This window comes from Venturia canescens, chromosome 2, assembly GCF_019457755.1.
Source record: "Venturia canescens isolate UGA chromosome 2, ASM1945775v1, whole genome shotgun sequence".
NCBI lineage: Eukaryota > Metazoa > Arthropoda > Insecta > Hymenoptera > Ichneumonidae > Venturia > Venturia canescens.
This window is the reverse complement of record NC_057422.1, coordinates 21,625,912-21,653,791: the sequence shown is the minus strand read 5'-3', so window position 1 is coordinate 21,653,791 and position 27,880 is coordinate 21,625,912. Positions and strand designations below refer to the sequence as shown.

Genomic DNA, 27,880 nt, shown 5'->3' with positions numbered 1-27,880 from the left:
AGATTTTTATTTGAATGAAAAATAAAAATGAAAAGTGATGGGTCGGACAAGTACTTTTAACACATATTTAAACATAATTTGTACCGATCCAAAATTGACGTCGAATATTGTCAATAATACCAGGGGATCCTAAAAGTCTGAGGGGAATCGATTTTCTTCTAAATCTCTACCGCCATAGAGTAACAAATTATAATACCTTTGATGTGATTTTTTTTTTGGATTCAAACGCTCCATAGAGCAATTGCATAATATTAAAACTCGGAATTACTAATAAAACGCTTGTCCTTCGATTGATATCATAAATTTTAGTGCTGCACGTAACTCAAATGGTAACTTTTTTGATTCATTAGAACTCTCTCAAGTTCCTGATGCTTCCCCCATCAGAATGAATATTCCGAATTACCATTAAATACTTGGCCTTGAATTGATATCATAAATTTTAATGCTGCACGTAACTTATATTAGATGAAATTTTTTGTCAATTGATTTAGCTTTTAGAACAAGATAAAAAGAATGAGGCATCGATGTGGAACTTTTTCCGAATTGTTCTGTTAAAATTATTTACACTTGGTTTTATAATTTTTCGAATGGAATTTTTTTTACACTTTTCGTGATATGATCAGGAAACAAGGGACCATCAATGTACTTGTCCCAACCTTTTTCCCTAGGGGATTGTAAACTTTCCGTGACACTGCGAGAAAGAGAAAGAGTACGTGAGAGAGCGAGCGAGTAGAGGAGTAGAAAAGGAGACAGAGAGCCACGAGAACGAACGTGGACGACTGGATCGAACGATTACTGGCCGACTGACAGTGTTTTTACACGAGAGTCGCGCACACACGTACCGGATCGCCTGGCGTTGATATGTCATGAACATGGCGACTTCCACGGGCGATTCGGCAGATGATCGGAATTCTTGCAAAGTATTAATTATCGGTGGTGGAATGGCTGGTCTCTCAGCCGCGAATCATTTATTGAAAAATAGCGAAAATAATTTCCTTATACTCGAAGCGCGAGGACGTATCGGTGGACGTATCGTCGCTACACCAATTGGTACGAATAATACTTAACCCCTTTGTATCAAATACATCCCGATTTTATGTATTCACAATAATTAATCGTTATGGCGATGTTTCACAGTATATAAATGAAGCATAATTGCAAGTATCAATAATATTCTAACCATCGAACTCATTTTTGTTCAAATGTTTTGTTGTTATGAGCAATCAATTATTGATCTATTTGACTTTGGCCACTTTTTGTTTACAACAGATATTTTATTTGTTTTCACGTACTCAACTGACACAAACATAGAATGCATAAATAGATAACTTTTTTATATACACAAAAAATGTATGTTATTGGTCATTTACTTCCTTCTATTTCCTTCTATGTACCATTTAAGTTTTTTTCATATTTGATCACTCCATACAAGGTCATTATTGTCAATATGAAAAAATGTAATACAAAGTGCGTGTGATATACCCGTATATGTCTGAAATGAAATTTTCCTTCTGCAATTTTTTTCTACAAAAGTTTAAAAATGAGGTCAGCTGCTCTCAGTAATTATTTGATTTATTCTGATAAGGAAGACTGTGGATGGCATTTAAATGGTGAATTAATTTCTGCATATCAATGAATGCCAAAGAAATCCTATCTGTGGTCTTTGCAATATTTTCTTGAATCGAGTACAATCGAGCTCTCTTCTGAAAGATGGATAAAAATGGAAGAATTTTTGATAATGATATTCGAAAAGGATTTTACGTGGATGAAAATTTTTTCCACAGGTGGAGAAAAGGTGGAACTCGGAGCAAACTGGATACACGGTGTTCTAGGAAATCCTATGTTTGAATTGGCAATGGCAAATGGACTTATAAATATAATAAGTACTCCAAAACCTCACAAAGTAGTAGCAGCAATGGAGGATGGCAAGCAGCTGCCATTTCCTATATTGCAAGAAATTTATGAAGCTTATGTATGCTTCTTGAGACGCTGCGAGGAATATTTTCTCAGTGCTTACAGTCCACCGGATGGTATAAATAGTGTAGGAGAACATGTAGCTTTTGAAGCTGATCTCTACTTGAACTCCCTGCCCCCAGAAAATAGAAGAATAAGACAGTTGTTATTTGATTGTTTGTTAAAACGAGAGACTTGCATTACTGGTTGTGATAGTATGGAGGATGTGGATTTATTAGAAATGGGCTCTTACGCAGAGCTGCAAGGTGGAAATATCAGTCTACCCGATGGTTACAGTGCTATACTCGAACCTATAGCTAAACACATTCCGACAGATCGTATACTCCTGCGACACGCAGTCACTAAAATCAGGTGAACTATGAATTTACATTTTTATGAAGCTAAGTGCTTTTTTTTTTCATTAAAATGTCTCAAGTCAGTGGGACTGCCTTTTTCATGAAGCATATAAGCTTTTTCATTGCATGGAAACATTTGGATACACGATTACTAATGTAAAATAATCGTCCACTGATAGCGCAAGAATTTTGTAAATTAGAGTATTTATTTATAGTATTTATAAACCAACCTTTATATAATTGAACGAGAAAATCAAGTGTTGACATTAGCATCTGCCTTGGAAAGTAATTGTTCACGAACCAAATGATTTTGATAACTTGCTGATGTTATGCTTTTTAAGTTTTAAAGACAGTAATCGTTGTTACATAATTTTGTATACCTAGCGTTTTTGTACTGAGCTTCGGTGTAATGCTCTTTTTGTTTTAATCGTTACAGGTGGCAAAACGTTGAAAAAAAGGAAGTTGTGCCGAATGATCTGGACGCTGCAAAGACTAGTAATAACGAGGACGATCTCATCGAGGTAACGTGTGAAAACGGCAAAACGATAAGAGCCGAGCAAGTATTGTGCACACTGCCATTGGGGGTTTTGAAGGAGAAAGCATCTGAGATATTTGAGCCATCGTTGCCGAAGTACAAACTGGAAGCTATAAATAGATTGATGTTTGGTACTGTAGATAAGATATTCCTCGAGTACGAAAGACCTTTTCTTAATCCGAGCGTCTCTGAAGTAATGCTGCTTTGGGACGATCGGGCATTGAGTAACGACGAACGCAACGATTTAAGTAAAACATGGTTTCGGAAAATTTATTCGTTTACGAAAATATCTGAGACGCTTTTGCTCGGTTGGATATCGGGAAAAGCAGCTGAATACATGGAAAAATTAAGTACGACCGAAGTCGCTGAAGTTTGCACGAATATACTACGACGATTTCTCAACGATCCTTTTGTACCAACGCCAAAAGGATGTTTACGCACGTCCTGGCATACCCAACCGTACACACGAGGTTCTTACACTGCCATGGCCGTTGGTGCTAGTCAACTCGACATCGAAACACTTGCTGACCCTTTGTTCAACGAGGAAAATCCAGCCAGAATACAAATTGCGTTCGCCGGAGAACACACGCATTCTTCCTTTTACAGTACAGTGCACGGGGCTTATTTGACCGGTAGAACAGCCGCTCAAAGTTTATTGGATTCACGAAAGACTGAAACGCAAACGCCTCTTAGTTTGAGTTGCGAAGATACCAGTGATCTCAGCTCGTGGATTCAGGGAATATCACTCGGCTGAAGAGCAGGAACTTTTCAGCCAACTTTTTTTCACACAATAACACGACAACGAGCAATTGAAAAGTATACAGAGACCGCGAGAGAAAAGCAAGGGCGTTGATGTCAAAGCAACATTATTATTCATTTCGTTCTATCCAGATTCTCGTTACTTTTGCTAAGCAACATTTTTTTTGCACAAATCAAGGCCTACATTCGACGATCCTTCAACATGTTGCCCTATCCAAATTTGAACATTATTTTCAGGAACCTAATGATTACGCGTCGAGGTTGCGAGTTTGGTGGTGAAAAAATTATGAAGCTATAGGAAGTACAATATAAGTATTTTTGAAAACGTAGAACGAGAATCTTGAGGAGAGAACGATTTTGATAATTGGGTCATTCATCATCATCGCCCAAATGCACAAAACTACTACAATTTTCTATCCGCGTATCTTGGGATGGCAAAATTTTAGCGATCGTCATGCTTATTTATCAGTTTGCAATAACTGATAAATTGAAACACACGCGTATATATGTAGTTATATATTTTGTACATAAAGAGACTCGTCTATTTGCTTCGCGCGATGTGTACATATCGACGCCTATTTCATTGTAAATCTTTATGTACAGTGCCTAGTTTTTTCTCCTTCTTCTGATCAACTTGTAATAGGCTCGCTTGTGAAAAATTCAGAGGGGATTTACGATTATGCTAATTTACAAAGTTTCTTGTGCACGATACACAAAGACCGAGATACGTTATACCCGTACAAGATAAACGTCCGTTTGCATCGTCACAGTGATGTTCATCGAATGGAATCTAGTCGCGCAACTGCATACCGTATTTTATTATTTTAGCTAACAAACTTTTTGGATTATTGATATTTATTTGTTATAAACGTGATATGTAGTTGAAAAAAAAAAACCAAAAAGAAACGAAAGAAAAGGGATAGAGGAGGCTTAGGTAACGCACTGTTACCGACGACACCATGAGAATGTGCATTTTTAAATGTTTATTTATTTAGGCAATAAAGTACATTGCAATTGATTTTCATTTTCGTACCCTCGAACGGTTGGACGTAGAACGTTTAATCTCGAATTGAATGTAGACGAATGAGAGTGTGAGAGACAATGTGATAGAGCCACGTGACGCAAAGTTATGAATCGCCTGAAATTCGTATAGAAAGAATAATCTCACGAAAAAAGACAAAGATAAAATTAAAAAAGTGAAAAAAAAGCACAAAGCCGGAAAAAGCGGTGCACTCAATGAAAATTGAATATCAAACTACACGACGTTTCGTTGATAACAAGGAATCGCTTACATTCGACACGATGATTTTCTCGCCCTGCATATTTGAACATTCAAATTTGTCACGACTTTATTATACATAGTAACCTTGTACAGACGATGAATAATAATTCGTTTATACGCGTATAAGTGATAGAACATTTAATATGAATATAATGTTAATAAAATACAATAATACCTCTAACAAGGTGTACTTTTTTTTTTCATAATTTTTCCAATACTTTTTTTTAGTCCATCCGTGACAAAGGCTTCGGCTCTAATCCGTAACGATTTATCATTGTTGATGCATCCCATTCGAACAATTTCAAATTGTTGAATAATATTATTACAGTTAATATTAACTGTAAGAAACAAAAAAAAACTTAACATATTCAATTGGCTGAAACGAGACCCAACAAAACTTTTCGGGCAAAACTTAAAGAACTTCTATTTACATTATATATTCAAGTGATAAAAAAATATCTAAAACCTTTGTACCTGCATTGTTTTTTCCTCTATTCATTTAAATAAAAATATACTACGTTATGTACGTAAACGGAGGTGAGTAGCACATAAAATTCGTCGCTTAACGTAGACTCGTGAAAGCTCAAAGGAAAAACAAATCAAACACGTGTGGAATCGAGAAGGCAATTGATGAAATGAATTACGCATGATTACTGTACATTTGTCTGATTGAGGACGGCACGATTTCCCGGTATGTGTTTAAAGTAACGGTTTCTTTTCCCCCATAGACAATAAAAATAAAGGTTCTTGAAAATTCGGTTTTCTTCCAAAAATTCTCACCGTTCATACATTGCCTCGAGACACTGCTTTTTTTTCTCTGCTCTTCGTTCAAATTTCCTTGAACGAGGATATAAAGTTTCTACGATGAACGTCGAACGCACGAAATCTTGGAATAGCTTAGTTACATGTATGAAAACCTTATTACCAACGTATAAAAATTCATCTGGCACATCGATAGATCATATTTGGAAATCATTAGCCGGTTGGCATTAAAAAAATATCACTCAATTATCAACGCTATTAAGCCGACGCCTTTACCACTGTCACACTTCTAAAAACGTCACAGTGCGGTTCTCCAATAAATCAATATAACGAAAATAAATGATTATATGTGCAATTCCAATTGACACGAACCTTAACGATCTCGTTATGAAAATTATATCGATATAATATTTTGAGTTCCACTACAAATATTATACATACAATTGCATATATAGATTTTTGAATCTATATATATTTATGCATGTAATATATTGATAAAATATATTTTAAAATCAAACGTGTATATATGTGTATTATTTAAATTTAGACGCAGCTACCAGAGCAACGCTAGCATATTCTACGATAAAATATGTAGTTTTTTCTTTCCTTAAGTATGTTACATTAGTTTTTAACTATGTATAGATATCTTATATAAATCGATAATAAAGTTTTTCGTTCAAACTTTGTATGCAGGTATAGCGTTTCATTCTGAGGTAGACCAAATCACCCAACTACTCTATACTCGAGAGAGAGAGAGAAAGATATATCGTGATAATTTTCAGGTCACTCCATGAGTTTTGTCACCATTTTCCTATGTGGCAAAGCTCAAAGATCTAATTGGAATTTATTTGATGGTACTTCGTTCACTTGATCGTTCATCGATAGAAAAGAAAAAGCGTATGTTTTACCGACCCAATATCACACGTTTATTAGACCGTTCGTTACTGGAAAGACTTGAGACTTGAGAATTCTTCGAAGCAGATGATCCGTTGAATCTTTTACATGCTTACGAATTTTAAAACGTATAATACGAAATATCGACGGTTTGGGGGTCTCTCAAGTATAGATCCGTTCGCAGCGAGCACACTATACACTACTCATGATTAATATTAATTAATAAATTATCAGTAACCTTCTGTTTCTGTTTTCGTAATCATAAAAATACAGCGGTACGAACGCACGGATTCGTCGTCTTTCACTCTCTGTACACTTATTAAAATAAATTTTGTAAACGACTTTAGCTTTGTACTAAAAGTCATCGATCCCACCGTCAGATATACCAGCCCTTATTTTGTCCAAGACTTTGTTCACGAAATCTGTAGAGTGGTTCGCTATTCGCACCTCTGTAACATGAAACAAACGTGATGCTATCGATTCAATTGCTACTTAAGAAAACGTAAATTTCTTAAAAACGCGTTATACTTACTTGTAGCTGATTTGCACAATTTGTCCAATTGACGAGTCAATTCTTCTTGGGTTTCCGGATTTCCCTCAGTCAATTTAATTGCCAGAGTCTGTTTGATCTGTGCAATACCGTGAATAAGTCGTCCTGAAATTATTTTCATTGTATTATATTTTCGATGACGTATGTTAAAAAAAAAACACTGAATTGAATTCGATAATAAAGTTCGTTACTCAACTGTGCTCTTGTTCGAGGCCATGAAGTTTTATTTTATTCGCTTCGTGCTGTGCCTTTTTCTTGAGCCTACAGGCTCGTGACGCTAATTTATTTTTCTCCTTGCGTGTTTTCGGTCTCGCGGGAAAAGGTAATTCTGAAACTGGTGTCATGTCGTTTATGACGCTCGACAATTTGTCAAGCTCCCGGCCTATGCTGAAAAGCTTCCGAGGATTCGGCGTCAGGTCATTCCCGTCACCTTTGCGTGCTTTGCCACTATGCTTTATACCTCGGAGAGCGCAATGTGGACTGAATACAGGGTCAGTCGCCTCGTTCAATACATGAGGATCTTCCAAACGTGCTCGTGCCACTAATCTCTGACCCTTTGGTCCCTTTGCTTGAACGTTGTACTGCCAGAAATACTTTTCTTTTTTACTGTGTCTCTCACGTGCCGAATCGCCACTAACTCTAATACTGCCTTCGCGATCCTCACCGTCGCTTCCTCCGCTATCTGCAACGTTAAAAGAAAACCACAATATTTCACCTTTATCGCTAAAACTTCAACAGTCTTTGATTTCGATTTAACATGAAACAAAATCATCTAAACTTAATCAATTAAGCCGACGTAGCACAATGAAAATTTACGGAAAAATTTTAGTAAATTCTCGGCACTATGATAAGAACAAACATTAAAGTTATATCTATTCAACAAAATGATTCCCAATGTGCGACTCGATCTATCGGGTGATTTAATTTGGCGGCTCTTTCATTCCATTCTATTTTGTAATTACTCAAATATCAGGAATATATTCGTTATCGGAAATTATGAAATTTGACTATTTTACGACGTTAGTAGAAAAGTAACGCTCGAAATTGTTCGTCGTTAATTCTAGACCACCACAACGGAATTTTCATTAAATATAACTTGATCATTATTATCACATTCTTGATTGAAGAAAATTGAGAAATAGTGTACAAACTTCATTATCGCGTACGAGGAATGTTTTATGCTGAGGAGAAATTTTCGGTCGCTAACGATCCAATTGTAAGATTGACGTCTAATTTTCTTAGCAACCAATCTTCGGTTACAATCCTCTTGACGAAAAAAGAAGAGAAAAAAATTACCATTATCACTACTGAAATCGTCGTAGTGATCACTGTCATCGTCGCTGTCCTCATAGCCTTCGTCGTGACTAAGAGGATCGAGATGGCCCAAAGGATCGGGACTGAGCGCACCGCCCGTGCTCAGACTACTCGTCGATCCGGCTTCGACGGGGCCGAGACTTCCAGTGCTTGTCAAATGTTTTCGTGGTTCTCTATGTGTCCATAATAATTCAGCTCCTATTGATTGAGTAGGCGCTGACATGGACAGTCTAGAAATTTTTAGTTTCCCGCGTGATGTTTCCATTGCTGTTACGTCCATTGGATGGTAAACTGGACTCGTGGGTGGATTTTCACCTTTTTTCATCAGAAGCTCGTGAAGGGTTGATTGACCACCTTGACGAACTACTGGATGAGGAGACGTAGAGGAGCTCGCTGTGGAACTACCTGTTACATAATATATCACGAATCCAGATCATTAAAAAACTGCAAAGCAAGATTTTCCAATAATATGATAATTTTAAAAATTAGTTTCTATTGTCAGATTGTTTATCCCTTATGAATTATAATGTAGTGAAGAAAATAAAGTCAAGCTGTGCTTGTGCATGGAGTTATCTAGTGAGAAACAATTTTTTTACATAAATTGATGGGTTTTCAAGTGAGTAAATTCTTTACAAAAAATTGTTTCGGATTCTACCTTTTTCCCCCCAATCAGAATCAAAATTTTTTTTTTAACCAGGAGACTGTGTTATTCATACAAAAAGATTGAGAAAATTAAAAACTTCAACCTCGTACGAACTCTACATAAAAAATAAATTGAAAATTAATAAAATGAGAAAGTGATTGAAATACCTGCTAAATTACTTGTGCTCGGGCTTGGATAAGCAGGCGGGCTGACAGCTTCCAAATTCTCCATGAGGCTCAAACCACCGTTAATGAGGTTGAAACCAGAGGTGACTGTGTAAGGCGGACAGTTGCGATAAGTGACAGTGGTTTGAGGGAAGCTGCTAGGAGCAAAAGCAGAAGTAACATTGCTGAAGAGCGAACCTCCCGAAGGTATAGCTTCTGCTTCAACTCTCAATGGCTGAATCCTTTCTTCGGGTAAGAGTAAATCATCAAAATTCAGATCTCCAAGAAAGGTGTCGTCGTTAGCGTTAAGTTCGGCAAGGGTTGGTCCCTGGATCAGATCAGCTTTATCAACTTGAAAAATATCATCGTCATCCATTTTGAAGGATATTCCTAATTGCTCTGGATCCATTTTAAAAGGAGACTCTGCTGGATCAGGTCTCACACCCCAGGGTGATGTAACTGCCAAGGGCGATGGTGAAAATTGATCGTAAACTCCTCTTGTTCCACGATGGCTACCCGGAATTGGGACAGATGCTGAAGATGGTCCAACATCTTGGCTTGGTTCTTGCTTCACAATACCTTCCATTCCGTTGCTTTCAGGATCAAGTAAGTATTCCGAATAATTAGTATCACCCATAGCTCCTTCTTGTCGTTACAATTTTATCTCGATCTTGACGACAAAGGATGGAAAAGCCTCTTGAAAAATGTGCTCATTCGTAATTCGTCTTTTATCCTTTTCTCTTGGCCGCTGTTGCAATAGCGAGCAATATATACTGTATTTAGTGAGAAAATGTTCAACACGTGAGAGATTGATTGAACAAACGAAAATAAAAAAAAAAAAAATCAACTCGCATGCAAATTTTTAGATTATCGTTAATTATCGTCAATACCATCAATTTTTATTTTGTGTTTAAAGTAAAAAAAGAACTTTTGACAGCTTTTGAGATTTTGGTGAAAAAAAAAATGTTGAAAAAAGAAATTTTAAACAGATGTTAACCCGAGTTGAAGCTAATCATTGCTGAGCAGCAGGTTCATAAACACAAAATAGCTAGAGACGGGAGAGCACATGCGCCCTAATCACAACACACAAACAATCTCGCTGGTGTATACTTTTTGCCGAGAAATTCCGCGTGGGACGACAACTGAAGATTTTTTACTGTTTGTTTATTAATTTTCTCTCAAATCGTTCGTATGACAGTGCAAACTCGTTGAATCTACTTCACCACACGGAAAAGCAAAATATATGGAATGCGAAACGAGACGAAAACACACGTCACTCTATAGTATAATCTCTCAAGCGCGCTTTGTAGATTAATCTTTCGAGCAAAACGAGAATTTTCTTGATTCGACGTGAAACGACGGGTCTGTAGTTATCGATATATCTTATATATATATATAGATGCATATGTATCTATGTATATATAAATATAAATAATACTGATTTTTATATAGATATATATACAGCTGATGTTATCGTCGAATCACATCACGACCCTTGAGCATTCACGTTTGCCCCCCAAGAATGACCATGACTTTCATCAGCAAAATTTATATATTCCGTGTACTACTGCTGTCGAACGTCCGCTTTCTTATACCCGAGAACAACAAGCACGAGCAGTTGATGACACTTGGGACTTTTTCAATATTTCGCAATGTGTACGAGGATATTTCACAAACATAATTCACGCAACACAATAACACGACAAATGTGAGCACACACCTGACTCCTGTCTGTCCCTGTCCGCGCCTCGAACAAAAATCTTGCGAGTGAAGCCAGAGAGGAGGTACACACGAGGAATCACGAAACGTCTGTTGTTGTTTTGCCACGAGATCGCTGAGAAAAATATGTCCCCTCCGGCCCCTTCCACTTCGTCCCAGACCACCCCCCACTATCAATTTTTGCATAAATAGGGAAAAGGTCACATGATCAACGTGAAACGATCAATCGGATATGCATCTCGGCCAATCAGAAATCAGAATAGCCGCTACACTACCACTTCTCCCCGAACACCACTCTCCCGACAATTCGGGTGAAATGGTCGAAACACGCGATGTGCTTTGTTTAGATTTCTTCTTTGTTTTCTAATATCAATTTTCAAAAACCTCATTACAACATCGCGATAACGTTCTATATCATTGTTTGAAACTTTATGTTCAATTTCTGATTTCACTACAGGATTCAGAAAAATTTAATTTCACAACTAAACAATAATGTCAATTTATAGAGGCTTTGGTAAATAAATAACGCACTGTTTCAATTCAGACACATTCTTTCGAATCAGAGCCTACTGTTTTTTTTGCTTTGTCCTTTGTGTTGTGCGGTGCGTCATTCTAGGGATACCATGGATCTTTTTGTTGTGTGGTAGTAGTTACTTTAGTAATTATTTGCTGCTTTTTTTTCTTCAACTAGTGTGAAAAATTTCAAACGAAGCCGCTCACTTCAGGTGGATAGTAAAAAATTTACTATTTACATTCTAAACTTTAGTTTTATTAGATTTGTTTTGTAAATACGTCCGTTTCTTCTGAGCAAACGTATGCAGATGATGCAGATACTTGTTATCCCCTTTGGATCATTTTGATTTACCGTAATATTAAACAAGCATTAAAGATGATGAGAAAGAATTTGTAAAGATTTTCAAGGTGGTAACATTGGTTTGCGTTAACAACCCACCTACAGCTGTTCGCAGACTTCGCAGCTCGCGCAAAACTTCATAGTAATAGGAAGATTTGTGTGATGGCTGTGTTATCCGGATCCGGTAATACTGTTTGTAAAGAAACTCGACTACGAAAACACGCTGAAAAATCGAAACAAATCATTTATTAGGATGAATTCTGTAATGTACAGCAAGGCTATTGTTGCCGCAAACGGCGGTATCGTGAGACGTATGTATTATTGTTCCTACTAATTCGTTATAATAATTCGGTTAAATGACATTCGGTTAAATGCGTTTAAACAGTTGATTAGAACATACAAAAAAAAACGATGATACGGTGAATTTTTCATACGTTCAATTACTATATTGCACTACATCGTATGTTTATGTAACGTTGCAAAACTCAAAAACGATATAATGTGTTCAATTTTACGATAAACCATTCATGTGCACGAGGGCAAAGGAATTTACGAAAATTTGTGTAATATGTAGCAAGATATTTAATGTCACATTATTCGATCCTCTGGAATAACACTTTCAGGTTATGTCCGTTTGTGTCATCGTGTCGTGCATACTATTTGAAAATCTCATGAATTTCATTGACAGATTTACCAAAATTAAGTAAATTTATAAACTGATTTGAAACACCTTTGTTCCGTTGTACTTATGATACAATGATATTGTCTATTGAAACATCTGAATTTTTAAAACTCAACTTTTGTTTGTGCACATGCCAAACGAATAGTGAAAAAAAATCATGAGAGAATAATCTAGATTCAAAATTCTGCAAATAATTCCAAATGACGATCATATAGAAAAGCATTTATTTATTGGGTTTATTTCAATTTTGCATATGTTTTTAGGATATTATGGCCACAGATTATATTATATCAACAGCAGGCAGTTGGGTACTCTAATTCCTCATTACAAAAGAAAACTAGAGTTGCAAGTATCGTCAAATTCCGAAGATTACACCCAATGTAGAGCTTATCCGACAAATGTTTTATATTTGCCTGTGAGAAAATTTCACTTTGATCCAATATGGAGAGGTCAAGAAGCATCTTCCAAAGTTGAAGAAACTGTCAAAAGTATTAAAGAAGAAAAAGAACGAATCAAAGAGGAGAAAAAAGTCATACTCAAAGATGTGACTGCACAAGTTCAAGAGAAAGCCGTTGTTGAGAAGCGTACTTTGATACAAAAAGTGAAAGCAGAATTATTACACTATTATCATGGATTCCGTCTGCTTGGGTTGGACATTAAAGTATGTTCAAAATTGGTTTGGCGAGTAATGAAAGGAAAGGAACTCAGTAGAAGAGAGCACCGACTGGTAAATACGAATAAAAGCAGAATTTTTAAATTAACCAGACAAAACACCTTGATCAGCTTATAAATTATTATATTGGTCATTCTTTCAGCTTGTCAAAACAACCGGAGATGTTTTCAGACTTATTCCGTTTTCAGTTTTTATTATCGTTCCGTTTATGGAATTTTTATTACCAGTGGCGATAAAGTTTTTCCCAGGTATGTTGCCATCAACTTTTCAGACTGCCAACGATAAGGAAGACAAGCTGAAACAAGCATTGAAGGTAATCCAATCGCTGACAGATATTCGAGAACAGAATTTCTTTGTATTTTGCAGATATGTAATTCATTTTCTTTTCCATTTTTTTTTCTCACTGTTTTAGGTTAAAATCGAAATGGCTAAGTTTCTTCAAAAAACCCTCGACGATATGGCGGTACAGTCGTCCGATCACCGCTCTACAAAAGCGAAAGAATTCTCCGAATTTTTCCACAAACTACGATCGTCTGGACAAGTCGCTTCTAACGAAGAAATAATGAAGTTCAGTAAACTCTTTGAGGACGAAATAACTCTGGATTCATTGTCGAGAGCACAACTCGTTGCTCTATGTCGCGTACTTGATGTCCAGACTTTGGGTACTACGAATTTTTTGCGATTTTTGCTACGAATGAGACTCAGAAGCCTCGCCGCCGATGATAGGGTTCGTATTTTGTTGCTTTCAAGTACGCACAGTTTATGCTTAAATGTCTGATAACGTAAATGAATTTTTTGTTGTTTTGCGACTACAGTTGATCGATAAAGAAGGAGTTGACACTCTTACAAGAGCGGAGCTCCAACAGGCGTGCCGAGCTCGCGGTATGCGCGCTTACGGAATGCCAGAAAATCGTTTGAGGGATCAGCTCGCATTGTGGTTAGATTTGAGTATCAACAAAAAAGTACCACCGTCCCTGTTGCTTCTGTCGCGAGCTTTAATGGTTCCCGATACGATGCCGATGTCGGATAAACTCAAGGCAACTATTTCGGCGTTGCCCGACGATATTCTTGCGCATACGAAGGGAGCGATCGGTGAGAAAGAGGGCAAGGTTGACCACAGAACCAACATCGAGATCATCAAGCTCGAAGAGCGCAGAATTGAAGAGGAGAGACAGGAACAAAAAGAGGAAGGAGAAACTGTGCCGCATCCAACGATACTCATGAGCGACGACAAGAAAGACGAAATCACAACAACAGATGTGAAAGTCCTTGAGCAAGCCCTCGACTCAATCGGCAAGGTAAAATTTTTTTTTAAAAACATTGGAAAATATTCATTTCTTGTTTACAGTTTTCGAATCATTGACATTATTATTCATTGATATATCCAGGAGAAAAAGAAACTGTCCGTTGAGAAGGAAGAACTCAAGGAACTGAAAGAAGAAATGGCCGAATATCAGGAGGACATACAAGAACTCGATCAAATAAAAAAAGAAGCGATAGGACAATCTGACATCGAAGACATCAAAGTTTCCAAGGGTGCCAAGAGACTGTATACCAAGGTCAATAAAATGATTGGCAAGATGGACGCGGTCCTTGCGGAGCTCGAACAATCCGAAAAACAAGTCAAACAGAAAATCGACTCACTTGCACCTGAGGAGAAACCGGATTCGAAGGCCGTTGAAGAATTGGTGCGAATAGACGAGCTCATCGCTACTATTAAGCAAATTCACAGCGTACCTGACGAATTTAGGTTGAAACGTATGGCTGAAGTGCTCAGGAAAATTGACGATGACAGGGACGGTGCAATAAAGATCGAGGATGTTTTGAAGGTACGTTGATGCTTATGCGCCACGAATGATTTATTCTTTAGAAATTATTGCCATTTAAAAGGTAAAAACAGAAAAATTCAATATGAAAACATTTCCCCTTTTAACTGAAATCAACATTTCCTCCAGGTCGTTGAGCTCATAGGCAAAGAAGATGTGAAGCTCAGTAAAAAGCAGGTCAACGAGCTGATTGAGTTAATGGAAAAAGAAGAAGTTCTAGAGGTGGAAGATCAGATTCAGAAGGCTTTGCAGAAAGAGAGCAAAGACGCGAAGGACGAGGAAGAGCAGAGCGTGAGAGTAGCGGGAATATCGACCGTCCCTGCCACACCAGTCACAAAAGAGTCCAAGCTCAATAAGGAAGAATTCGATGAAGAGACGAACGCAGCTACAAAAACTGCCAGCGCATCAACGTCTTCCGTCACACATCCTCGAGATGTTCCAACGCAATCGGATAAAGGCAACGACACTGTGCGAACTCCCCCAATAGCGCCGACCGTCCCACCTCCATCAAAAAAGGCCGAAGGTTCTAAGCAGCTATGATTTTCGCACAAGTCTTAAACAACATTCAACGGCATAGTCGAATTATTTATAAAGATATATTTCGATCCCCATTCGAACAACGTTGAAAGAACTTCATCACACACGTCATTCGTTCAAAGGGGTGTTTTTTTTTAAATATTATTTTAAAAATTTTCAAAGCCAATTCTTGGTATTTTTCAGCAATGACTAAGGCACCGTAATTTGCGAAAAATGAGAGATTCGAAGCGATCACATGAATTTTATGCATTTTCAATTGATATTGTCCAGTCATGTCGCGATCAAATCTTTTATATACTTAAAAGGATTCACCAATTCGTCCAACAATCCTTTATCAATTTTTGAGTCATTGGGACAACGATCCTTCCGGAGATGTGATGCATTTACTGACATCTGCGAATGCAAAATGCCTTCGCTATTTGTTATAATGACATTTGTTGGCAAGTGCTGGTCATACGTCACATTAATCGATAAAAAGAAATTCATATTCATTTCAACCGAAAATCCGATCTAGCTCGATACCTTGGCGGCGAGAAGAAAGGAGAAGGAATACCATTCCAATGAAACGAAGCTTCACGAAATATTGCCAAACATTTCTGGCTCTCAAAATATTTGATTTGTGAATACTACAGTATGTGAGCAATTAAACGAGAGGCGTGAACGCACTATTATTTAAAAGATAAATAACGGCCTCGCGAAGGTGTTTAGGCGCGACGTCATGTACAATTATACATATAATTATTTTGCTTCATATATATATAAAATATAAGATAAATTGTTTAATCCATGTATCAAATACCGATGTATAAAGAGGGAAAAAATGAAAACTAAAGCGCGTGGGTATGTTATAACAAAAATCTTTTTTTCATGTGACATTTGCAAAAAAAGAAAAAAACAAACAAACAAACATGTGATTTTGCTCTTTTTCTTAAAGACAAGATTTAATTATGTTTTAAACGTAATAATTTTGCCATTTATCATTTTTAGGCACGAGCGAACTTATACTACTGGAACAATGCCAATTTTCGAAAGTTTGTTCAACTATGTCGTGTATAATGGAATAAATTTTTCTTGGTTCAATCTTCGGTTCGTATGTGCATGTGTGTGAAAGAACGTACCAAAAAAACGATTCTTCGTCTTATGGTAAAAACTATGCTCGTAGCTCCCATCTCCCATCACTTTTTCTAATACGATCTATTGATTATTCAACCTTATAATCCATATTTATAGATTCGAAAATAATGAAGTGCTGAAAATATTTGGTTCCGCAAGTTCGAGATTAGTTGAAATTATATAATTCAAATCGTTGTTTCATTATTATTATGGGAAACCGCAAGTTCGAGATTAGTTGAAATTATATAATTCAAATCGTTGTTTCATTATTATTATGGGAATAGACAATACGTGATTTTCAATTTTTGCTCGGCTTTATATATAAATTACGTTATGACGAGAAGGGAGCATGATTCATTGCGGAATGACCTTCGAACTATAATAAAAAAGTGCCTGAAAAACAGATCTGTTACACATTTTTAGCAACGTCATAGTGCACGCGATGGAGATTGTACTACAAAAATATATAGTGATCGACTTCGCTTTCGTCGAGCACTGCATTTCCAGAGGTTGGTACGTGTCAATGGTTAATTATTAGATTTAACGTTTATTTCTTATCTGATAAGCATTTGTTGTTTTTTCTCTGCAGAATCAGTATTTTGATAAAGGGTACATTCTACTTGGCTGACAGCGTTAATAGCGCTATTTTGGGTTCGACTTAGCGTTGTAAAACGCTACCGTTTAGATTTTAGATGGGTGCGTTTAGAATTGTGTTCTCAACGCTCCCGACGTTCAAGTGGTTGAACGCATCCACAGAGAGAATCGTCTTCTGTTATCTCTGTTATCATCGTACTACTACGCTACTACTACTGCTTGTTTCGCTGTCTTTACTTTTTGATGAATCCAGTGTTATTTCGTCGAGTAATTGAAAAAGAACAAATCACTTGTTGGTTCCGCCATTTTGTAATCGCACCACGTCGAACATGACGTGAACGCAACCAGCGTCACCGCGTACGCACTTCAAATCGAACGCGTTTAATGCCCGTTTTCTCCAACGTTAATCTGAGTTTAAACTCGGTTCATCCTATCTCGAAACTATATAAAAAAATTGAACTGAATTTGAACCGCGTCGGAGAAAACGGGCATTAGCGTTATTATGGCCGTTTTCTCCGACGCGGTTCAAATTCAGTTCAATTTTTTTCATATAGTTTCGAGATAGAATGAACCGAGTTTAAACTCAGATTAACATTGGAGAAAACGGGCATTAGCGTTATTAACGCTATTAACGTTGTCAGCGTCCAAGTAGAATATATATGTACCCAAAGTACTCGTCTAGTAGCGCTCCCTGACAGTCGCGTGAGTCACTCAATATTTGAGTAGAACGGTTGAACGGTAGAACTCTCATCGCGATCTAGTTTGACTGAATTTTCGATGGTGCTGCTGCTAAACCGACATTTTGAATGTTCGGTGTCGTCTTCATACATTTCGTCGCGTCGGCTTACAAAAATCATATAAAATACGAATAGTCTTCGTTAAGTAAATAATTGGACTGTTAGCTTTCATAGAAGAGACTCAAAATGGCAGAGTACCTTGCCTCTATATTCGGTACTGAAAAAGACAAGTAAGTTCAGCCGAGACATAGAAGTTGTAGACACGATTCTTAGTTTTCTCTTTTATTAACTTTTCCGTGGCATTTTTCGTCCTTGTTACAGAGTTAACTGTTCTTTTTACTTCAAAATCGGCGCTTGTCGGCACGGGGATCGTTGTTCGCGGATACACAATAAACCGACTTTCAGCCAGGTATTTGAAGTTTGATGTTTACTAACCTCTTGTCATGAAACGTTCAAAGGCTTTATCGTTCGTATTCCTTAGTTTATACGAGCAAGAAATTTCAATTGAAATTCAACTCTAGTGTATTTTCATTTGTTGTTCTTACGATTCGATTGTTCTTCATATTTCATCAATTTTTCATTCAAAATCATCGGTTTTTTCTTTTCAGACATGTCTGCTTCAAAATCTTTACGTCAATCCGCAGAACTCTGCCAAAAGTGCCGATGGTTCCCACTGTAAGTTTGGTTGAAAATTTCTCTAATTCTAATATGACATGCAACTGCAAAAGAGATTTCAAATATTTTGAGATTCCTACTTTTATTCCAATGGTCATAAAAGTTATCATTTTTCAAAGAATTCTTCCTTATGCAATCATATTGCTCCTAATAATGCATGACACTGAAGTTTGCAACGTTGGAGTTCAACGAAATGATGAAAAAAAACTCCAATAATTGTAGTAATTCTCCAATTTCGTTTCCTGTAGAATTTGCAATTTGTAGTTTTTCAACCTGCACCGATATTAAGTGAAATAAAAAATTGGTGAATTACAAATGTTTTTTTCCTTCATTTCGTTGGACTCCAACGTTGCGAACTTCAGCGTCGTAATAATGCAGATGGTTGTATTCAGATGTAAATGAGTTTTTTTTGATAGCATGAGCCATAATTTGCATACAGTTTTAAGCTATGACAACTGAACATTTATTTGAACACTAAATGGACCAGAAAATTTGTAAATCTTTCAACAGTTTGAAACAGGATAGCTAAATTTTGTTTGGTGTATTTTCACAATACGAACTTTTACCATATTTGCACCAGTGACGGTTTGAGAAGTATGACGTCAAAGTTTGCAGGACCAGAGCCCAACATGATGAACAAAAAAAACATGTGTAATATCTTCAATTTTTTTTATTTCATAAATCAATGATGTAGGCTAAAAGACTATGAACTGTAAATTAGGAAGGAAAAAAGATTGGAGAATTACAAATGTTTCATTTCGGTCGTTTCGTTGGATGCGGTAAAATTTAGTGTCATTGAGAAGTTCATTAATTGAAGTCAACACTCATGCTGAGAAAAGTTCCAAAGTTATTTTGACGTCTATGAAATTTTTAATATCCTTAAATTTTTTGACGAGACAGCTTTTTTTGATACATTCGATCGATTGTCTCCGTGCAATTAAAAAATTTGAGTTTGATTCGCTCATGACAAATTATAACAATCGATGTTGTATTCCTTTCAAAATGAAATTCTCGAACCATTGTTTCAATAAATAAAAATATTTATTTTTCAATCTAGTGGTGGCCAACGTGTCTGACGAAGAAATGCAGGAACATTACGACAATTTCTTTGAGGATGTATTCGTTGAGTGCGAGGATAAATATGGTGAAATCGAGGAGATGAACGTATGCGACAATCTCGGCGATCATCTTGTCGGCAATGTTTACATTAAATTTAGACGGGAAGAAGATGCGGAAAAAGCAGTTAACGATCTGAATAATCGTTGGTTCGGTGGTCGCCCAGTTTACGCGGAATTGTCACCGGTCACAGATTTCAGAGAAGCTTGTTGTCGTCAATACGAAATGGGGTTAGTTCAGATAAAAGAAAAAAGAATTACATTCCGAAAATGATGTCAGTTGGAAGCTTATTTACTCGTTCTCCAGAAAAATTTACTAAACCTTTTTTTTCCAAGTTTGTTACAATCATGAAAACAACAATTGGGGAAAAGATGAGGAAAAGTATTTATTGCGGAGGTTTTGGTTTTTCAAAGGTTTTTTCAGCAACAACATACCTTATTCAGTTTTAACAAATTCTGATTCAATTGAATTGATTGAATTCTGTTGCAACTCTGACTTACGAATATGCGAACGTAGCCAAATAATAGACAAACAACTGAAATACTTTTCGTAGCAATTGAATGATGTTAATCTAAGCGTTGTTTGCCAGTGTGAAATGTGATTTCATGTTCAATCGTATTTCGCATTTATTGATGAAATCATAATGATCTTATTCGTGCTTTTCTTTTTCCACAGCGAATGCACCCGATCAGGTTTCTGCAATTTTATGCACTTGAAGCCGATATCACGTGAGCTCCGTCGATATTTGTATAGTCGTAAAAAAGGAGGCAAGAGCATCGGTGGCGGAAGATCGCGTTCGCGTTCACGATCGCGTGGTCGTGACCGGAAACGGCGTTCGCGATCGCGCGAAAGGAGATCTCGATCGAAGGAGCGCCGTAAGGGTGGCGGTGGCGGCGGTGGCGGTCGGGAGGACAAAGGAAGAGACGGAAGATCCGGAAGATATTAAGACTTAAGAATTATTCACGAGCGTGATTTCATTTCCATGATTGACGGCAAAATGAATAGATTTTTTGTCGTGCTATCAGAATCCTCGAAAAGAGTTTTCATTGGTGGATATGAAAATATCCATTGGACGTTTCACGTATAAAATTTGAAGCGTAAAATCATCCGGATCATGTAATCGAACATTTTTTCATCGTGAAACATGAACAATACGCGATAATAATCACGATAGCATTATTTTCATACTACAAGAATTCTTTCATCGCAGTTTCAACAACGATAATCGAACCAAAAACCATTTTTATTTAAGCCCGAAGCGTTCGGCTAAATTAGATGAAAAATTTTGTATTTCTAGCCACCTGTCTCCTGGTCAACAGTAAATCACCCAATTTTAATCACTCCAATGAGTTTCAATTTCACCTTCGTTAACGTTCCCATCGTTGGAATACAAGAAAGTTTATATTCTGTTCGTGTGCTTCAACGAAGTACGTTTGAACCTCGGAATATGCAGCGTCCAAATATCCTCCGAATAAATTACGTTTCAAGCTTAATTCAGGAGTACCATTTGCCAAAGTGAGAACTTTTTTTTCACTCTATAATCGCCTGTTTTTAAGGAGATTGTTGAGCATTTAAAAACTTCGAGTGCAAAAATTGTAGAATGAAGTTTATCAATATTCTGTCGTTGCTCTCAAATGATGCTAACATTAAGGTAGCTCCTGTACTGTACGCTAGTCAAATAAGTGCTAAATTTTCAAAACGTTTTTAGACCAAGTTTAACGTACCGAGTCTTGTTAATGGACTTGTATTACATCTTATTAGCATGTAAAAATATTAAAAACGATAGTTTTGCAGAACCATCAACTGATAAATGCAAATTTCCACGATGAAACATTTTCACTGGTATTTTTCAAAGACTTATCTGCACTTTTTGACCAATTTTATTGCACCACGTCTCATTTGTGAATCCGCCATGTGGATTTTTTTAATTCAATCATTAAACTGTTGCAGTTTATTGTAAATCAAGCGAAAAAACTTTTGCATTAGTAATTTCTGAAGGAATGAATTTTTAAAAAAATCTACCTGGTGAATTCGTAGAGGATCAGTTGAGGAACAAAACAAGATGTGGTGCAATAAAATCGGTTAAAAAATACAGATCATTTTTCGAAAAACACCAATGAAAATACTAAAAAAATACAAATCCACTAACACCACGTTTAATCGGTACGTTAAATTTGGTCTAAAATCATTTTAAAAAATTCGATCACGGAATCTTGGCTCTGCGGTTGAGCTGCTCAGTATTTTTGGCTGCTATCCATCGTTGGTAATATAGAAAATTTGGAGAGAATTGATTTTTCTCATAACAATATAATTTCTAATTCAAATGGATATTTGCTTCCAAGTTACCGTTTGAATTTAACGATTCGGGTGTAATTTTCGTACAAAATTAATAACGAATAAACCGATCGACACGCATAGACGTTTGTTTGTGAAATATCTGAAAAAATCTTAGGAATAACAAAAAGATCTAGATCGATCGAAATATTTCAGTGGGAATTTGTCAAGGAAATTAGTTCGTTCGACGAACCCAAGTGCCAGCCCTTTTCATACTTCTCTGCTGTATCCGTTGTAAGAGGGCACTTGTATATAGTACGAAATTATTAAGTCAATTGACAAAGTGAAGGACCGGTGATCTCAACGTCTCGGTTCAGTCAGTCGGTATAATGACGTTGCTGAGCGTGTATCTGGCTGCGTTTATGTTCTGTTTGCATGGAGGTATCATCGGATTTGCTTCAGAGGATAAGGCCAATGGTACAGACGTGACGAGAATCGAAGGTTGCGACTCGTGTGGACTATACAGGTACAAGAAGCACCCAATAAGATAGTCCACCATTATTTAACTTCTTTCCTTTTATCGGATCAAATAGTAGCGATCGAATTGAGTGAAATTATTTCGACTTACGATAAGCTCTGATAAAGGTTTTTGACGATTCAGATCACTTTTACTATTAATTCTCACTTTTCAAGGACTTGGTAACACTTTTTTTAACAATTTTATTTTGCCACACAAAACTTTGAGCTCAAAATAGAAACGATCGAGTTTCAGGTAATTATGATTTCGTTTGAATTCAAATTATAATTGAACTTAATTGAAAATTTGATTCAATTCGATTGATGAATAAATTCAGTTGAAAAAAAAAGAATTTCACATTTTTTTTTCGTTAAATATCTCAACAATTCTTGCACGGAATAAACGATGGATTCATGCTTCCAAAAGATTTGCTTTTGAACAAATTTGAATTTAATATTGTCAAAGAAATTTTATATCATTTCTCCATCACAAAATGACAGTTCGAATCAAATAATGAATTTGAAACAGAAAACACATGAAAAGTAAGCACATATATTTACTCGCGGATATGACATCGTAGGTGTCCGGAGAACACGAGCAAATGTCTCCTGGGATCGGTACCGGACTCCTGCGAGTGTTGTCCAGGTGGTCTGTGTGCTAAACTCGATGGGGAGGCGTGCTGGAATTCGAGCATTGCGCGATTACCCTTGAAAACTCGTTCCGAGGGTTATTGCGCACGGAATTATCTTTGCCAATTACGGACAGATTTGCAAGACGAGGTAATCATGCCCCCCCACCGCCGTTAAAAATTCATGGAAGAATTTGCGTGGTCTGTGGAATACACGCCAATTGAATCATTTTTAAGGAAGATCGTGCGTTACTTGTCATTCAAAAAAGGAACTGCACTTTTTTGCTCTTTTGATGATCAAAGAAACGATTGAAATTTATTCTCGTAATTATTCAACAAATTATGTGTAACTTATTTAGTGAGATTGATAAATTTTTAATACAATGATAGCGGTTAAAATACTTTCGTAGTAAAATCGTCAAGCTAAATGTGACAACAGCCATTTTATATTTATATGCGTATGCATGTCTATATTTTAAACCAGCTGGCTCGTGGTGTTGTCAAACCTTTCACCGTTTGTTTCGTTAAGGAGGGTGGATAGCGACGATATACAATGTTGCCATGTGTTGCCATGTGTTGCAAAATTTGGTGAACATATTCTTTAGTGCCAAATTTGAGAATACAAATTTTTTAAGATTTTTCTTCTGTACAGTTATCGAGTAATTCCGGGCATAAGAAGTCTGCTTTAATGCGTAATTACTCGATAACTAAGCAGAAGAAAATTTTGAAAAAAAATGTGTTCTCGCACTCGATGTTGAAGAACATTATCACCAAATTTGATCCATTTCTTATCATTTTGACGAATGTAGCCACCCTCCTTAATACTCGTTAACCTCAGATAGGGTGGGGATCAAATATTGGAATGACTAAAATTTCGAACAGCTAAAATCTCGAGTTTATAAAATTCGAATGATAATATGGGGACAAATAGATTCGACTGGAGCTTTGAATGCCTAAAATAAATAAAGCAGAAACTGCAAGGTTCGAAGCACGTTTACATCGAAAATAGAATGTAACAATCGCCCATAGGACGATTTTTCGAAAATTCGACTATCACTCTTTCGATTCATAAATTACTACAGTCAGCGATACTGTGAAAATTCACAATATTGAAAATATAATAACGAAAGACCAAATATTACTGAGGTTGAAATACTGAAACACCAAAAAGTCGAACAGTCAAAATAGCGAAACGTTAGAAAGTCGATCGATCAAAATAAAGAAATGCAGTGGAGCTCCAAATACACGCGTCTCACTCACTCACTTACTCAGACCAGTGATCTCCAATTTTAAACATCGTCATTTTGACTTTCGCCTTTTTGAGCCATCGCTATTCTGCATATTTAAGTTTCATAGGCTCGAAAAATTCACTTTCGATTTTTTGCTACTCTATATTCAGGTCTGTCTGTAAAACAATTACTCTCCATTTTGAATTCGAAAATATGAGCTTTTGACATTCGGATGGTCTGTTAAAATTGCATTCGAAATGAAAACTATTGAAATATATATTTTCGGGTAAATACGAATTCAAAGAAGGAATTTTTAATTAAATACGCAATCTGCTGAATAGTCGATCGGGAATAAGAATTTCAAATTACTTATTTTTCTCCAAACTGATATCACAACTTTTAAAATTTCGAAATATCGACCGTTCTACAATTGAGTTATTCGTCATATTGAACCCCACCCCCTCAGATAAGTGTTTTTCTTTTTCCATTCCCAAGCGATTTTCACCGGTAACAAGGCTTTCTCAAGACATCATTGATATCTAAAAACATTCTGTTTTCTCATTCTCGTTGTTGGCTCTTTAAAGTTGGGAGGATTCGTTAAATCCAAATCGTTGCACAGGAAGTGTGCTGCCATAAGAGTTTATGTAAAAGGCTTAAAAAAATGTGATTTTCGTTAATTGTTTTCTCGTCATTTTGACGGTAGATTTTGTAATACAATTTCGAGAATATATAGATGCACGGTGTATATTTCTAGCATATTTCCAAATTTCAACTGTTAAAGTTAGAATTTTGGATTTCCATTAGATTCGCGTGAACTTCCTTAGAGTTATCTGTAATGTCGAAAAAGGACTGAGATTCAAAAAATTCATTTGAATCTCAATGAATTTTTAAGATCGATGGCACACTTCAGGTTTGAGTATTTCAAAAAAATGTTGAAAATGAACGAGCAGAAGAAATGAAAATGTTTTTCATTAAACTTCAAATGAGCTGAAATTCTGTCGCAATTATAAAACCGAGAAAGTCTCGTCTGATCGATAAAATTTTTTCTACTTTGAACCAACTCCTTTAAAATGTCTTCTGCATCAAATAAACTCCTATAATAATGTACTCGAGTCGGCTGCTACGTCGAGCTTGCCTCCAGCAAATAGTTAATTGCGACATGTCGTGAGTTCATCCGTAGGTCGTCGGTGCTTTCGAAGTGTCGCTGACCCGCGGGCTTCGGTCGCTTCTCATTTCTATCCCCGTAAGTGTGGGTCGCGACGACTTGTTAAACGCGTCGCAATCATGCAATCAGTCCACGTGTACAAATCTTGTATGCAACACTTTACAAAGAACTCATTATTTTACACGCTCCGAGAGAACTTTTAATCCTTCGTGTTCCCGGGCGTACGAGAAATACAGTTGCACTGAAGAAAATCGTTTGATATTTTCAATTGAATTTTCCCGATGCAATACATTTTTTCGAATTAAGCCAAAATTTCTGTGCAAGAACACAAAATTCGACAGGAAATTCCGAATAACAAAGAAACGACTCCACATTGGAACAGTTTCATTATCTGTTCTTTAGAAAATATCAAACAAGATTGGTCGATTGAATAATTAAGGAGGTTGGGTACAAAAGTCAAAATAATTAGAAATTGATCAAATTTGGTGATTTTGAAATTTTCTTCAACATCAAGTGCGAAGACAAAATTTTTTTCAAAATTTTCGTCTGCTTAGTTATCGAGTAATTACGCATTAAAGCAGATTTCTTATGCCCGGAATTACTCGATAACTGTACACAGGGGAAAAATCTTAAAAAATTCGTATTCTCAAATTTGGCACTAAAGAATATGTTCACCAAATTTTATTAAATTCTTATAATCTTGAAATTTTTAATGTATTTAACACGGTTCAGCATGGCAACATTGTATCGTCGCTGTCCACCCTCCTTAATGAAAATGAAGGTCAGAGGGAGGTTTTGACTTCGGAGGATTTTTGTAGGACGAGCCCGAGGCGGTCTGCGTTTGCATGGAACAAAGCTCTGCTTGTGGCAACGATAACGAGACTTACGCGACGCCCTGTGCCCTTCACGAAGAAGCCATGAGACAGAGAAATTCCTCCCTCAAGCTTCGCCACCTTGGGCCGTGCGTAAGTCGACCCTGGATCGTAACGCCTCTTGAGGACGTCGTCACAGATTCCGGTCAACGAGTTGTGTTGCACTGCGAGACCAAGGGCTTTCCATTGCCGGATGTTATCTGGGAATTTCACTCGTCGAACGGTCACCGAGTTTTAAAATTGCCAAGTAATAATCGAAGCTTCAAATAAGCAAATGTCATTGGACGGATGAAGTTTCGAAAGGCTTCTAATAGTGTGCAAATTCTTTTAAAACTTCGTTTTTTCCAAACGAAAATGTCGAAATCTTATTTCCAGACAAGGAACACGAGGCGACGGTTCAAACGAGCGAAGGCCCCGAAGCTCTGATGCGCACTTCCTGGCTGCAATTGGCAAAATTCTCGGAGAACCATGTTGGAACGTATCATTGCATCACCAATAATACGATCGGCGATTCGAGTACAGCTGCATTCGTTTCTCTCGGATAGCAGCAGCATATGAAGTTCCATAAACTTTCATTAATCCAGAGATTGATCCAGCTACGAATACGAGACGAGATTTTTTGATCTATTTACGTTTTTATACTAATTTGTTCATTCAGGCTCAATCGTTGGCTCAATTATATTCTTGATTGTTATAAGGTAGTTCAACGATTTCGACGGTGAAGAAAGAGCCCGACAGAAAAATTATACGCGTGTTGGAAAGGCTTTCCAGCGATTGTTTGCATCCACTAATTGTGGGCTAAGGGATATGAACAGTGAAAACGTTGGAATTTTAGGTGTTTTTTTTGTTCATTTTATGAATAAAAATTGGTTGGATGGATTTACATAAAACTCTGTACACATCTTTTACGTACTCAGAAGCACTGAAAAAATTAAAAAAAAAATTTTTTTCATAGTATTTTTTTGTACAATGGTGTGTTGAAAATGGCATCCCTTGAATCAGCGTTGACAGCCAATCTCAAAAATGCGACATCTCGGGACAAAAATCCAAAAAGATTCTTAAAATATATGGTTTTAGCTATCGCATGATGTAGGGGATTTTCAAAATATTGTTTAGAAACAAAAATGGCGAACATTTGAAGAAAAAAAAATCACAATTTTTATGGATTTCACAGTAGAAAATTGTTTGTAAAAGAAAAACAAAAAAAGTTATCAAGAAACGGCTAGCTCATGCTGAGAACATACGTTTTCCCTACAAAATGCAATTGAATTTGAATCAAGTCGCTGGGATAAAAACTCTTTCCGTTTTGCTGTCAACGCTGATTCAACACACCATTGTACAAAAATATACGATTTAAAAAATTTCAGTACGTCTGACTATGTAAAATGTAAGACGTGCACAAAGTTTTATGTAAATCCATCGAACCAATTTTTATTTATAAAAGAAACAAAAAAATAT

The 27,880-nt window shown here is 36.6% G+C and overlaps 5 protein-coding genes across 10 annotated transcripts; 4 read left to right on the top strand and 1 right to left on the bottom strand.

The window, feature by feature from the left end:
* Positions 1-763: 763 nt before the first annotated feature.
* Positions 764-4,627, top strand: LOC122406953 (peroxisomal N(1)-acetyl-spermine/spermidine oxidase). Its single transcript, XM_043412818.1, has 3 exons — positions 764-1,050; positions 1,785-2,325; positions 2,746-4,627. The coding sequence occupies exons 1-3, from the start codon at positions 867-869 to the stop codon at positions 3,596-3,598; spliced, it is 1,578 nt and encodes a 525-aa protein (XP_043268753.1). The 5' UTR covers positions 764-866; the 3' UTR covers positions 3,599-4,627.
* On the bottom strand, positions 4,572-11,502 carry REPTOR (repressed by TOR). 6 transcript variants are annotated; one of them, XM_043412812.1, is made up of 6 exons: positions 10,933-11,502; positions 9,216-9,805; positions 8,388-8,810; positions 7,288-7,773; positions 7,074-7,196; positions 4,572-6,990 (listed from the first exon to the last, which is right to left on the bottom strand). In XM_043412812.1, the coding sequence occupies exons 1-6, from the start codon at positions 11,115-11,117 to the stop codon at positions 6,896-6,898; spliced, it is 1,902 nt and encodes a 633-aa protein (XP_043268747.1). In that variant the 5' UTR covers positions 11,118-11,502; the 3' UTR covers positions 4,572-6,895. The 6 variants fall into 6 exon arrangements, with proteins under 6 accessions (XP_043268747.1, XP_043268748.1, XP_043268751.1 ...); XM_043412813.1 differs by having other exon boundaries at positions 9,216-9,985; positions 10,933-11,068; XM_043412816.1 differs by having other exon boundaries at positions 9,216-9,960; positions 10,933-11,042.
* Positions 11,503-11,915: 413 nt separating this feature from the next.
* Positions 11,916-16,582, top strand: Letm1 (Leucine zipper and EF-hand containing transmembrane protein 1). Its single transcript, XM_043412811.1, has 7 exons — positions 11,916-12,095; positions 12,730-13,193; positions 13,282-13,452; positions 13,552-13,866; positions 13,955-14,437; positions 14,528-14,968; positions 15,095-16,582. Exons 1-7 carry the CDS (start codon positions 12,038-12,040, stop codon positions 15,503-15,505), a joined length of 2,343 nt encoding a protein of 780 aa, XP_043268746.1. The 5' UTR covers positions 11,916-12,037; the 3' UTR covers positions 15,506-16,582.
* Positions 16,583-17,805: 1,223 nt separating this feature from the next.
* U2af38 (U2 small nuclear riboprotein auxiliary factor 38) lies at positions 17,806-21,078 on the top strand. The gene is made up of 5 exons (XM_043412821.1): positions 17,806-18,176; positions 18,268-18,355; positions 18,555-18,621; positions 19,679-19,967; positions 20,413-21,078. Exons 1-5 carry the CDS (start codon positions 18,133-18,135, stop codon positions 20,681-20,683), a joined length of 759 nt encoding a protein of 252 aa, XP_043268756.1. The 5' UTR covers positions 17,806-18,132; the 3' UTR covers positions 20,684-21,078.
* A 762-nt stretch (positions 21,079-21,840) lies between these two features.
* LOC122406955 (insulin-like growth factor-binding protein-related protein 1) lies at positions 21,841-27,562 on the top strand. The gene is made up of 4 exons (XM_043412820.1): positions 21,841-22,537; positions 23,109-23,307; positions 26,369-26,669; positions 26,798-27,562. The coding sequence occupies exons 1-4, from the start codon at positions 22,401-22,403 to the stop codon at positions 26,965-26,967; spliced, it is 807 nt and encodes a 268-aa protein (XP_043268755.1). The 5' UTR covers positions 21,841-22,400; the 3' UTR covers positions 26,968-27,562.
* The last annotated feature ends 318 nt before the right edge of the window (positions 27,563-27,880 follow it).